We start from the raw sequence: 14,369 nt of genomic DNA, 5'->3' as shown, positions 1-14,369 counted from the left end.
ATCAACATGGATTCCGGAAAATACATAGTACTACAACAGTATTGAGTAGAGGGATGAACCAGACCGGGCTGTCTGACCCCACAATCTTGGAGGCTCTTGTCCTATCGAAAGCGTTCTATACTATCAACCATGCCAAGCTGTTCGAGGACATAGGGAAGGCTTCCCTACAGGCGAGGTTTACATAATCTACAATGTGTTTCATTCTTCGAGTTTTCGACGACTTATTTTTGAATTCCAAAAAACGACTGACTTCCCAAGTCGTTTTTAGAATAAAAAAATAAGTCGTCGAAGACTCGTAGAATGAAACAGGGAGTTCTGAAATTCCAAAGAGCGGCATAGAGATCGTAATGTATGTGGATGGTTGTACGATCTTGGCGTCGGATCTTATATTGATAGGTATAATATCTTTATAGATGACTAAGTCCATCTGAAAAATACGCAAATATCCGTCGCTAAATCCACTGCATTCTGTTCACCAACTGGAAATGAGGCTCCCCTGAAAATGTCGCTTGATGGCAGCCTGATTTTGACCACTAAGTACGGGTGTAAAGTCGATCACCGAAGCCACAGCTATTTGCGACAATATAGGAAAAAAGGAATGCGGTCCTTAAGTCTATGGCAAATAGCATATGGGGTGCTGACAAAGAAAGTTTGTTGATAAAAAAACAGTAGGTCCATCTGGAGTTAGATATGCGTCGCCTGTATGGTATGCAAATGTTAGTACTACGCAGTGGAAGAATATTAAAAACTGCTAAGGAACTGCATCTTGTGGGCCAACAGGCTCGTCAGGGGGGATTTTCATTAGCTAAAGATGGAGGTCAAAAGGACGCGAATAACTATATCCACAAGCCCAGGCTTGGATAGCATTCACACTGATGCATTAGTTTTAGCCCGAATAAGATCCGGACGATACAGCTGTCTCAATTCGAATTGGGCCCGAATTTACAGAACGATACCCATGTCGACTGGAACCACACGATATCATGTATCTTTTTTCGGGTCTTACAGACCTTACATTTTTAAGTTTTTATACCCTCATAGGGCATATACACTTTCATACGGGCAAATGGTTTTAGACCCCAAGTATGTTTGGACGAAATCGGTTTCAGACCATTTGGTGTCGAATTAGCAATATCCATCCGTCTGTATGGCTGGAGCGCACAATAACTCTTGAACGGATGAACCGATTTCTGGCTTTCGTAATATTTTGTCCAAACTTAGTTTAAGTTTAATGATAGGCCATATCGGCCCACTACTTTATGTACATCCCCCACAAAAGTTTATACATTTTTGCTTAAATGGTGCGCATAACTCGGTGGTCATAACTTTGCATACGGTAATATTACTTCCAGGTATAGATCAGATTTGAATATGGACTAAATCGACTTACTCTTTCGTGTACCTCTCACCCAAAATTTGGGAAAAGTAAATGTATGGGAAGGGTATTATAAGTTGGGTTTGGCCCAAAAGTTTGTAAGACATCGAAATGATGGTAGCAGAGCTATACTTATATATACCAAAATTAATGTCTCGAGCTGAGTCGATCTGGCTATGGGTGTCCGTCCGTCTGTCCATCTAAACCTTGTAATCACGCTGCAGGTCGCAGATTTGATCGGATCGTTGGTGATGGTCGGATAATATTCCGAGGTCGGAATGGGCAAAACACTTATTTGGGGAAATTGTCAACGTCTTGTTACAAAGAGAAAATATCAGCTTCTATAATTGGTATACCAAAAGCTGTGAAAGAAAGTAGAAAATATCACCTTTACAACAATGTAAAGTAGGTTGTCATAAGTGGTCTAAGGGACGGAGAGACAACTTTTCATTTTTGGATTTGGGTCTCATAGAAGAAAGCTTACTGAGTTTGGTAATTGGTGACGTAGAACGGTCCTGACCGGCTTTAACATGGCAAAGTCCAGGATTTATCTTGGTCCCTCTTTCATCTCAAATGGACACTGACCTCCCCATGGTGTCACCTGGGGAACTGCCTTTAACACCCGTTAAAGGAAGTAAGCTAACATCCCAGCAAAATTTGAAGGAAGGGGTTCCATGCGATGACGTGATTCCATGGCATCTTTTGCATTGGTTTAAACGAAGTCGCGAAAGATCTGATCTTTTCATTAGCATTTGAACCAATGCAAAGGAATTCGTGAAAGATCCGATCTTTTCATCAGCATTTGAACCCATGCAAAGGAAGTCGTGCAAGATCCGATCTTTTCATCAGCATTTGAAGCCATTCCATCTATCCAATAGAGATGAATTTTGTGTGATGATGTTTTTATTTATACACATTTTTCTAAATATATAAGATTAATTATTTACAATAGGCTTGATGTCGTCGGAGACTCGAAATCACAACCAATGTTGTTAAAACTCTCATCGTAATTATAACGTCATTGCAAAGGGTTGGTGAAAATCACATGCCAAATCATTGGTGGAAATGACATGCCAAAGCATTGGTGTAAACGACATGCTTTGGATCCAAAAATGAATAGCATCTTTTGGGGTCCACGCTCATATAAAATTCATCGATGAAGATGCTAAAAAGATGACATGCCAGATCACTTGAACCCATGATTGAATGGCATCTTTGGCATCGAAAATTTTGCTGGGATGTGCCGCGCGTTCACCCATAAGAACTTTAAAAACTTGGGTTTGGATGCAGGGTTAGTAACCCTTCCCTAGAAAAAACAGCCTACTATAAAAAACGAAAGAAAAGAAAAAAACCCTCTAAAGTTGACGAACCCCGCAAACGTTTTAAGGACCATGATCTGCGAATCTGCACCTGGGATGTTCGCCCTCATTATAGAGAAGGTACAGTCTTCGCATTGGCAGACGTACTTGAAAAGTACAAGGCCGATATTACTGCCATACAGGAAATACGATGGATTGGGAAAGGCGTCACAACTGCACCTAAAGGTGACACACTGTATTATAGCAGCCATTACATAAAGCATGAGTTTGGTTGCGGATTTGTATCTAGTCGGAGGTTAAAACACCTGGTCTCCAGCTTCACACCCGTGAATGAAAGACTTGCTACAAAATTCTTCAACATCAGCTGTATTTGCCCTCATGCTCCCACTGAAGACAAGGACGAACAGACCAAAGATGTATTTTATGAGCGCTTAGAAGAAACATATGACCGTTGTCCTGCCTATGACATTAAAATTATTCTATGCGATTTTAATGCCAAAAGGAAAATATCTTTGGCCCAACAGTCGGAAAATTCAGTCTCCACAATGAAACATCTGACAATGGCATGAGGCTGATAGACTTCGCGGCGGCAAAAAACATGGCAGTTAGCAGCACCGACATCTATAAGGGCACCTAGCTGTCTCCAGATCAAAAAACAAGAAATCAAATTGATCACGTTGTGATAGATGGAAGACATGCATCAAGCGTGTAGGGTGTACGATCGTTCCGAGGTGCGAACATAGACTCGGACCACTACCTTGTTGCAGCAAAGGTACGTACCAAATTAAACGTAGCAAACAAAGTGCGAACAGACACAACACGGAAGTTGGACATGGGTAAGCTGCAATCACAACAGATAGACACAGCATATTTCACTCAACTGGCCCAACTGCTTAATCAAAGCACTCCTCGTCCCGATAACATATCAGGACAATGGCAAAACATTACCCACTCGATGCAAACAGCCGCAAAAACAGTAACTTGGATACCAGAGACCTCCACCAAGGAATCCATGGTATGACCACTAGTGTCGTGCTGCTACCGAAGAGAAAAATGCGGCATATAGGGCTACTTTAGAATCAGTAGCAACGCGTAGCGCACGAGAGAGGTATCGGGAGAAAAGGAGAGAGGAAAAACGTCTTTTCCGGAAAAAGAGAGAAATGGATAAGCGGGAGTGTGAACAAATCGATATGTACAGGAGACAGAATGAAGTCCGAAAATTCTACCAAAGAGTGAAACATCAAACTGATGGCTTTGGAACTGGCACATCCTACTGTAGAGACCAGCAAGGTAATCTGGTAACTGATACAAATAGTGTGCTAAGGATATGGAAAGAGCATTTTTCCAAACTGTTGGTATCCAATAGTAGCAAAGTCGCCGAAGATACCACAGATCCAATCCCAGAAGATGGTATTGAATGTATACCACCCGGCCAAGATGACAGCAATAAACCGGCTGAAGAATAAATAATAAGGAAGCACGAGTTGATGGCCTACCAGCCGAGCTGTTTAAAACCGGAGGCGACACGCTGATGAGGTGTATGAATCAGCTAGTTAGCTCCATCTGGCAGGAAGAACGCGTACCCGACGATTGGAACCTGAGCATCCTGTGTCCCGTCCATAAAAAAGGAGATAAGACTTTATGCTCCAACTATAGGTCTTCTCTTTATCGCCTACAAGATAGTGTCAGGGATATTGTGCGATAGACTAAAGCCCATGGTCAACGAAATAATTGGACCATACCAATGCGGATTTACACCAGACAAGTCCACCATTGACCAGATATTTAACCTGCGGCAAATCCTGGAGAAGACATAAGAGATGCAGATCGGCACCTACCACCTTCTTGTCGATTATAAAGCAGCCTTCGACAGCCCGCTACGTTCAAAGGTATTCCAAGCCATGTCTGAATTTGGTATCCCCACAAAGCTCATACGGCTTTGTAAAATGACTTTAACTGACACGAGGTCCTCAGTTAAAAAAGGAAAGAACCTCTCCGAAGAGTTTAGTACCAAAAGAGGTTTCAGACAAGGATACAGCCTTTCGTGTGACCTATTCAACATCCTGCTGGAAAAGGTTATACGAGAGGCAAACGTCAAAAGAAGTGGCACAATCTACACCAATAGCCACATGTTACGTGCTTATGCTGATGATATAGACATCATGGGACGATCAGTAAAAGAAGTAACCGATACCTTTATGAAGGTCGAAGGAGAATCTGCTAAAGTGGGTCTGACGGTAAACGGCGAGAAGACCAAGTTGATGGTGTCGATGCGCAATGCGTCCATTGAGATCGGACCAATTGTTGGTTCCTATAATTTTGAGGTAGTAAAAGACTTCGTATACCTCGGCACCGCCGTAAACACAGCAAACGACATCTGTTGTGAAATAAAAAGAAGAATTGTATTGGCCAACAGATGCTACTTTGGCTTAAGTAAGCACTTCAAAAACAAAGACACAACCCGTCAAACAAAAAAAAAAAAAAAAAAAAACGCTTTACAAAACACTGATACTACCCGTGATGATGTATGGTTACGAAGCCTGGGTTCTTGCGCAAGCAGATAAAGCAGTGCTTGCGGTTTTTGAGAGGAAAATTGTTCGAAAGATCTACGGACCAATCTGCGATGACGACGAATATCGACGATGAACCACGAGCTGTATCTGCTATACAACGACATCAATACCCAGCAAAATGTTTGTAGCCAAAGAAGTAGTTAAATCATGAGTGCAAGTGATTTCGGACTACATCTTTTTACGTGAAAGAAGTCATGATTTTTACAAGGGCATGGTGCAGTGAGGATACTGTCTAATTTACTTCTTAAGCACACATTTTGCATTAGTTCTTTGTAGTGAATAAATCACAACAACATATGATTCAACTACTTCTTTGGCTACAAACAAAGATGTAGTTCGAAATCACTTTTATTATTTTTTGTATACAAATTACTTTTTATGGATGCAAACATATTGCTGTTATTATAATTAACAACAAACAAATTATGTTCTTTGTCTTTTTAAGTTTTTTTTTTGCAAAATTTTGAAATTTCTAAAATGTGAAAATTTTATGAAATGGATTCAAATCGGACATTGTCAAAATGTGAAGAACGGACTGCATTTTTCATGACTCTGCGTGGACTGCTTCAAAAAAAGCTATTCAATCACTACTTCACAAGGAACAACTTAAAATAAATTTTGCTGGGTATAGTTGAGATGCAACGATTACGTTGGCTAGGCCATATCATAAGAATGAGCGATGATGAACCCCGCTAACAAGGCGTATAAATATGAGCCGCTTGGCGGTGCACGCAGAATTGGCAGGCCAAAGAATAGATGGCACAAACAAGTGGATGAAGAGATGACAAGGCGCGGTATTCCAGAAAGCGAAGCACTAAACAGAGAGAATTGGAGATCTTTTCTTAGTTCCGTAATGTGCCAGCTAAGTAAGTAAGTAAGGTAGTGGTGTAGTCGGCCCCGTCTCGACTATAGCCTTTGCTCATTAGTTTTTTGTTTTTTTTTCTTGTTTGAGAAATCCAACTTACCTAAAGGCAATTTTAATATGAATATCCGGCAACTTATTATTCATATCCACCAACCCAATGATGTATTGATATTCCAAAACTTTATATAGCTGATGATCCCAATGCAGCTTAAAGGCATCCAAATTGGTAAAACATTGACGCTCCAAATGGGCAACCAATTCCCTTAAATGACGCATTTCATCTTTCCACGTTTGACTTTGTGTAAAGAGATCGGTGTTCATTAGTTTCGCCACCGTTCGCTTAGCCTGTTCATGATAACCCACTAAGAGGGTATTATCTGTGGATAATTTCGATACTGCAGCCTGCAACATATTGACATAACGCAACACGGATTCTTCATCATTCCAAGCCACAGTTTCGCTGTGTACCAATTTCGATAGCTCCATGGCATTTTTCAACATTATGGGTCGCTGGCAGGGTATCATGCGATCACCAATGGTATTATGGAATGTGGCTATTTGTTGTAGTCTCCTGGCATAGCACATGTATTTGGCGGCATGTGTTGCCGCTGTCCTCAACTCGGCGGGGACATTATAGCCCATATTTTCAAATTCCCGAACATCTTGACAGAATGTCACTAATTTTGGATTAAAGGTGACACGCATCAGCTGACGTCCTTCTTTTTCGAATTTCACAACAGGTTGATCATCTCTTAGGCTTATGGGGGGAAGAGAAGTAAGGGAGGGGTTATAAGTGATTTATATATTTTTTCTATATATGAAATTCTTACCGAAGATCACCGGATTTTACTGCAGTTGTGTGCTGTCCACACCATATTTCAAAATTTGTCCTAAGCAAGGACTCAGTTTCTTCTTTTATTTCTTGCACTGCTTTGTTGATTTTCTCAAAACCTTCACGTCCCGAGATGAGGTGACTGACCTTTTCAATTTCTTGGATCTGAAACCGAGAAGGGATGACTTCTTGGATCCAAAATATCTAATTTTTACGTAGGCTGTACTCACCTGATATTGCACCACCTTCAGCCAACGACATTCATTACAAATAACCGACAAATGACCAGTATCTGGTTCCATATTGGTATCGGTCATTGCCTTCCTCAAATCGTGTAGAAGAATTTGTAGAGATTGCATAAATTGTTCCCGCTCAATGGTGAGTAACTCCAAAACCGTTGGCCTTTGGATAAGCGTCTCATATTTAGAGAAAATAAAAATAACCTGGCGTGGATTGCTGAGGTGATTATGAAGTTGGCCCTTCAAAGCTGCAGCAATACGTTCATCTATAGGCTGCAGAAGTTGTTCAAAATTTTGCAAAGCTTTATTCCATTTCGTTTGTCCCATTGCGGAGGTATCGAAAATATTAAAATCACGAAAGGGCGAATCTGTTTGAAGCATATCCTTCATTTCATTGTCATTTAGGAGGGTGGAAATTTGTTTGTAAAGATTTTTGATGTTACGAATTTCCAACATACGTTCCTTGAATTGTTCCGGTCGCTTGGGTACATGGGCATCTCCCACCCAAGGATGCTTCACATAATTCGGCCAGAAAAGGCGTGTTAAGGAATCGCAAAGTTGTAGCCATGATTCGGCGGTGTCGATGCATTGACTCATTAGGCTATTAACTTGGGAATTGTTCAGTGACCATATGTCCTCTGTCAGCAGCTGTTCCAAACAGGCTTCAATGAGCGTGTTACCAATTACATCCATAATATCGGCCATACGATTTTGCGGAAACTGGTAGGGTAAACGCCACAATTCATCGAAATTGTTATGGGCAGCATCGAGAAATTCTTCAATTGAAATACCGCCATTGGTGTTAATGGAGCTGTGTGGAACATTTGAAAGGATTAGGGACGAAGTCATTGCAAAGGGGTTTTTAGGTTTCTCATACCTTATTTGTTGATCTATATTCTCCAGAACACTAATGAACATCTGTTCCGCTTCACGATCTATGCGAGAGGAGTTCTTTTGATTAAGCTTTTGTTTCCAGTATTTAATTTCGTCCTTAATTGAAGAAATACCTGAGAAAAAGAGATTCCGGAGAAGAAATATATTCATTAGAAATCGACGCTTAGGACTTCCAACAACATTGAAAAAATATTCTAAAAAAGTCCACGCAAATGACTCCCAAAAACCCTTAAAAATATTCTTAAAACATCCACTCAAATGACTCCAAATGCCTTGAAAAATATTCTTAAAAACCCACGCATATGACCCCCAAAAAACCTTGAAAAATATTTTTAAAATATTCACGAATATGTCTCCCAAAAAGCCTTGAAAAATATTCGTTAAAAATCCACGAATATGTCTCCCAAAAAGCCTTGAAAAATATTCTTTAAAAATCCACGCTTATGTCTCCCAAAAAGCCTTGAAAAATATTCTTTAAAAATCCACGCTTATGTCTCCCAAAAAGCCTTGAAAAATATTCTTTAAAAATCCACGCTTATGTCTCCCAAAAAGCCTTGAAAAATATTCTTTAAAAATCCACGCTTATGTCTCCCAAAAAGCCTTGAAAAATATTCTTTAAAAATCCACGCTTATGTCTCCCAAAAAGCCTTGAAAAATATTCTTTAAAAATCCACGCTTATGTCTCCCAAAAAGCCTTGAAAAATATTCTTTAAAAATCCACGCTTATGTCTCCCAAAAAAGCCTTGAAAAATACTCTTTAAAAATCCACGCTTATGTCTCCCAAAAAGCCTTGAAAAATATTCTTTAAAAATCCACGCTTATGTCTCCCAAAAAGCCTTGAAAAATATTCTTTAAAAATCCACGCTTATGTCTCCCAAAAAGCCTTGAAAAATATTCTTTAAAAATCCACGCTTATGTCTCCCAAAAAGCCTTGAAAAATATTCTTTAAAAATCCACGCTTATGTCTCCCAAAAAGCCTTGAAAAATATTCTTTAAAAATCCACGCTTATGTCTCCCAAAAAGCCTTGAAAAATATTCTTTAAAAATCCACGCTTATGTCTCCCAAAAAGCCTTGAAAAATATTCTTTAAAAATCCACGCTTATGTCTCCCAAAAAGCCTTGAAAAATATTCTTTAAAAATCCACGCTTATGTCTCCCAAAAAGCCTTGAAAAATATTCTTTAAAAATCCACGCTTATGTCTCCCAAAAAGCCTTGAAAAATATTCTTTAAAAATCCACGCTTATGTCTCCCAAAAAGCCTTGAAAAATATTCTTTAAAAATCCACGCTTATGTCTCCCAAAAAGCCTTGAAAAATATTCTTTAAAAATCCACGCTTATGTCTCCCAAAAAGCCTTGAAAAATATTCTTTAAAAATCCACGCTTATGTCTCCCAAAAAGCCTTGAAAAATATTCTTTAAAAATCCACGCTTATGTCTCCCAAAAAGCCTTGAAAAATATTCTTTAAAAATCCACGCTTATGTCTCCCAAAAAGCCTTGAAAAATATTCTTTAAAAATCCACGCTTATGTCTCCCAAAAAGCCTTGAAAAATATTCTTTAAAAATCCACGCTTATGTCTCCCAAAAAGCCTTGAAAAATATTCTTTAAAAATCCACGCTTATGTCTCCCAAAAAGCCTTGAAAAATATTCTTTAAAAATCCACGCTTATGTCTCCCAAAAAGCCTTGAAAAATATTCTTTAAAAATCCACGCTTATGTCTCCCAAAAATACTTAAAAAATATTCTTTAAAACTCCACGCTTATGTCTCCCAAAAAGCCTTGAAAAATATTCTTTAAAACTCCACGCTTATGTCTCCCAAAAAGCCTTGAAAATATTCTTTAAAAATCCACGCTTATGTCTCCCAAAAAGCCTTGAAAAATATTCTTTAAAAATCCACGCTTATGTCTCCCAAAAAGCCTTGAAATGTTTTCTTTAAAAATTCACGCTTATGTCTCCCAAAAAGCCTTGAAAAATATTCTTTAAAAATCCACGCTTATGTCTCCCAAAAAGCCTTGAAATGTTTTCTTTAAAAATTCACGCTTATGTCTCCCAAAAAGCCTTGAAAAATATTCTTTAAAAATCCACGCTTATGTCTCCCAAAAAGCCTTGAAATGTTTTCTTTAAAAATTCACGCTTATGTCTCCCAAAAAGCCTTGAAAAATATTCTTTAAAAATCCACGCTTATGTCTCCCAAAAATACTTAAAAAATATTCTTTAAAACTCCACGCTTATGTCTCCCAAAAAGCCTTGAAAAATATTCTTTAAAAATCCACGCTTATGTCTCCTAAAAGCTTTGAAAAATATTCTTTAAAAATCCACGCTTATGTCTCCCAAAAAGCCTTGAAAAATATTCTTTAAAAATCCACGCTTATGTCTCCCAAAAAGCCTTGAAAAATATTCTTTAAAAATCCACGTTTATGTCTCCCAAGAAGTCTTGAAAAATATTCTTTAAAAATCCATGCTTAATTCTCCCAAAAGGCGTTGTAAAATATTCTGTAAAAATTTCAAGCTTATGTTGGGAGTCATAAGCGTTGAAAAAAATATTCTTTAAAAATTTCAAACTTATGTTGGGAGTCATAAGCGTTGAAAAAAATATTCTTTAAAAATTCCACGCTTATGTTGGGAGTCATAAGCGTACAAAAAAATATTCTTTAAAAATTCCACGCTTATGTTGGGAGTCATAAGCGTTGAAAAAAATATTATTTAAAAATTCCACGCTTATGTTGAGAGTCATAAGCGTTGAAAAAAATATTCTTTAAAAATTCCACGCTTATGTTGGGAGTCATAAGCTTTGAAAAAATATTCTTTAAAAATTCCACGCTCAAGTTGGAAGTCATAATCCTTGAAAAAATATTCTTTAAAAATTCCGCCCTTATGTTGGGAGTCATAAGCCTTGAAAAAATATTCTATAAAAATTCCACGCTTATATTGGGAGTTATAAGCTTTGAAAAATATTCTTTAAAAATTCCACGCTTATGTTGGGAGTCATAAGCCTTGAAAAAGATATTATTTAAAAAAAAAAACATAATTAATTTCTTATTACATAATTCACAAATTTTTCTCCCAAACTCCTTAGTTTCCCCTTATAAAACCTGAAAATCTGTAATTAGATTTAGCTATTCAGATATGTAACTCTTAGGCAGCATATAACCACCTCTCATAAGATGTTAATGCATTTATGTGGCATATCAATGTTGCACAAACAAACACACACCCACTCTTACACTCATACCTAAACACTTTGATATTTATAGCATCAGCATATGAATGCATTCGAATAACTTTCTTCTCTCCCTAAACAGTATTCGATGTCCAAGGACAGCAGGCAAATGATGAATGTAAATGTGTAGTTAAGTTATTTTATGAATGTTTGTCTGTACGTGTGTGTGTAAAACTACAAGGATCGTTCTCTTTCTAAACGATACTTTTGCACACAGAAAGTAAAAATAACAAATTTGCATATCATTACATAACTTACCACTTTGAGGTAAACCCAATGTTGAACCAAGTGAAACATGTAAATTTTCCAGTAAACCACTTAACTCCGGACTATATTCGGTTTTCTGTGAAAAATGCACCCAAAAAGAAGAATGAAAACGGATCAAAACATAAAGCAAAGCCAAAGAGTTATAGGGGGTTGGAGGAAGGAAAAATAAAACTATTCTAGTATGAAAACATCATCATTGCAATAATAAAAGAAAGGTATAACCAAACAAAAAAGAAAAGAAATGCATAAAGATAATTCCGGAAAAGTGTTAGAAACCACAATGGCATAAGAAATGTCACAAATGCCTAAAATGGTATTAAGAATTCTAGGGAAAAAATAAATGGACCATGACTTAGGAAGTGAGTTGGAAACATTTTTCTCGGAAAATTATTTTTTTTCGGAAAAGTGTTTTGTGTGTAAAAACATTTATATTAAAATTTAATAAATAAAAAACTTTTTAGTTCTGCACCATGGTTGTAATTGGCTAGGTTTTGAAAGATTTTTGTCGTTATGTAGTTGAGTAATATAAAAGTTTTAAAAACCGTAAATTGGGAACTTTCTGAAGAAATTATACTAAATTCAGATGCATCATGCATACTCTTCTGGTTGAGTGGAATATGTATGTATGTATGTTAGGCTAAATATGGATAGTAAGGATGTATTGATGCAACAGTTCCTTTTAAAAATATGTATGCGAACATAAATAATTTTTTGTAATATAAAGTAGGCGTGTGTACCCGATAGGGACTCCCGCATCTGTGCAAGGGAGGAAGTTTTAGATCCCGACAATACCAAGATTTGGATTAAAGCGCAAAAGTGTTGAACTTTTGTCAAGTACCTGTAGGAATGGTCAAACATAGTACATTTTGAATGCGTATCTTGTTATGGGAATTGTTCCCTTCCTATTTATTGTGCACTGAAGCGAAATGTTGAACTTTTAGATAGAGATAACGAACGATTTTATTTGACGTCGACCCTCTGGCAGGTTGACAAACATTTGGAAGACAGTTTACGATGTGCAAAGTTTCGTTTAAATTAAATACTTCTTTCGTAAGTTATAGTGTTCATCGGTCATTTTAATTGGTGCTGACCGGGTTTTTTATGGCTTTTGTCCATTAATCTGGTCTTGCCCCAAATAAAACTGCACCGCCGTAAAAGGAAATTTTGTGTAGAAGATAGTACTGGAAGAAGTGAAACACTTTACTCCGCTCGATAGTTATCGTGCGCTCCAACCGGGCAGACGGACGAACAGTGCTAAATCAACTCCAGTGCTAAATCAAGTTCAAATATACTTGAGGTCTAAACCATTATTTCGATTAGGCACATTAACGGCTGAGGGAATAACAAGTACAAAACGTTAAGTTCGGCCGGGGCGAACTTTTTATACACTCCACCAAAAAAAGTCTTAATTAAAATGGAATAATTAGTTTCCTTCCACAATTTTAGGTGGAAACAACATTTTCGAACATGGATACCCTAAACGCCTAAATTACAATGTACAACAAAATTGAACTTTTTTTAAAATTACAAGAAACCCCGCGCAGATTATGAAAGAGGACCGAAAAAAAAGAAGACACGTGTATCGGCGTTTTCAAAGTTTACGTCGGGAAGTAAGGTAAATAGGCGTGGCAAGTTCCGTCCATTTCTACAGGTTTTGAAATATTCGACATCAGATTCCTTGGAATCCTTGCATTTTAGGTATAAAGTGTCTTTGGCAATATTACCGACAACAATGCTGGGTATCTTTTTGTGAAAAAATTAACCCTCATGCGAGTCACTAAACGGGTCTTTTTTGTCCTTTTTTTCAAAAACGTTTAAAAACTCCTTTAAAATGTGATCGTATCAGATCAAAATATTCTATAAAATTATTTGTCATAAAATTTTACTATAGGTCCCCGAATACACCAAAACTTTAAATCGTACCTAAACGCCAGGAATCTGCCAAAAGTAAAATCACGTTTTAGGGTTTATGTTGTACATTATCTGAGTTTAGTAAGTTTTGTCCCACCATCAAATTTCAATATAAGTCGCCGAATAAATGAAATATGTATTTACAATAAATATCAAGAAAATATATACATCAATTTTGCCAACAAAACACCCAAATATTTTTTGAATAAATTTGTTCAAATCTCCTAAAATATTTCACTTTTTGGGGATTGTTCCAAATCAAATTTCATTATTTATTTAATATTTAACATCTCCGGAAGCTTTCGCTTTATATATATGACTAGCAAAATTCCCGCTACTTCGTATGCGGAAAAGGAATAATATACAAATAATCAATATATAATATGAAAATGGTGAACACTGACCATTTTGATGTACTAATAATACCTATTTTGATTGATGGTATGCACACCCGCCTTGCATCCAGAAAGCCTGCGGTTCGATTCCCAGGCAAAGCAACATACAATATCCCTCAGTAATGTTGGCAACATTTCCTGAGTATTTCAGTCATGTAAAAACTTCGACTCGTCGATAAACTAGAGCTGGCAAACTATCGATAGTCGCACCATTCGATAGTTTTGATATTTCTTATAAAAATATCGATAGTATCGATACTATCGTTAGTTTTTCATTGCCTGTATTTTAAATCAAAATCGTGGATTTTAAATTTCAACTACATAGAGTATAAGTCAAATAAAATCCACTGGATTTATTTGCAAAGATTTATTTGACGAAAAAGCTAGGTGACAACTGAAATCCAGTGGATTTCCTACATTTAAAACCCCATACACATTAGACCTTTTTGTCGGGTTAGCTTTATATTAACCTTTTCCTTT

At 37.3% G+C, this 14,369-nt stretch overlaps 1 protein-coding gene across 1 annotated transcript in view; it reads right to left on the bottom strand.

Annotated features, from left to right (window-relative positions):
- Positions 1-14,369, bottom strand: part of btv (dynein cytoplasmic heavy chain beethoven) — a 125,712-nt gene that overhangs the window by 101,184 nt on the left and 10,159 nt on the right. The window contains exons 3-7 of the mRNA XM_073971013.1: positions 11,575-11,659; positions 8,081-8,210; positions 7,195-8,014; positions 6,963-7,129; positions 6,233-6,889 (exon numbers count right to left, since the gene is read on the bottom strand). Coding sequence (XP_073827114.1) covers positions 6,233-6,889; positions 6,963-7,129; positions 7,195-8,014; positions 8,081-8,210; positions 11,575-11,659 — 1,859 coding nt within the window. The remainder of the gene's footprint in view (positions 1-6,232; positions 6,890-6,962; positions 7,130-7,194; positions 8,015-8,080; positions 8,211-11,574; positions 11,660-14,369) is intronic.

Source organism: Musca autumnalis, unplaced genomic scaffold, assembly GCF_047663935.1.
Source record: "Musca autumnalis isolate F117 unplaced genomic scaffold, ASM4766393v1 scaffold_2, whole genome shotgun sequence".
NCBI lineage: Eukaryota > Metazoa > Arthropoda > Insecta > Diptera > Muscidae > Musca > Musca autumnalis.
Note: the sequence above shows the minus strand (reverse complement) of the source record. Positions and strands in the feature narration are given on the sequence as shown.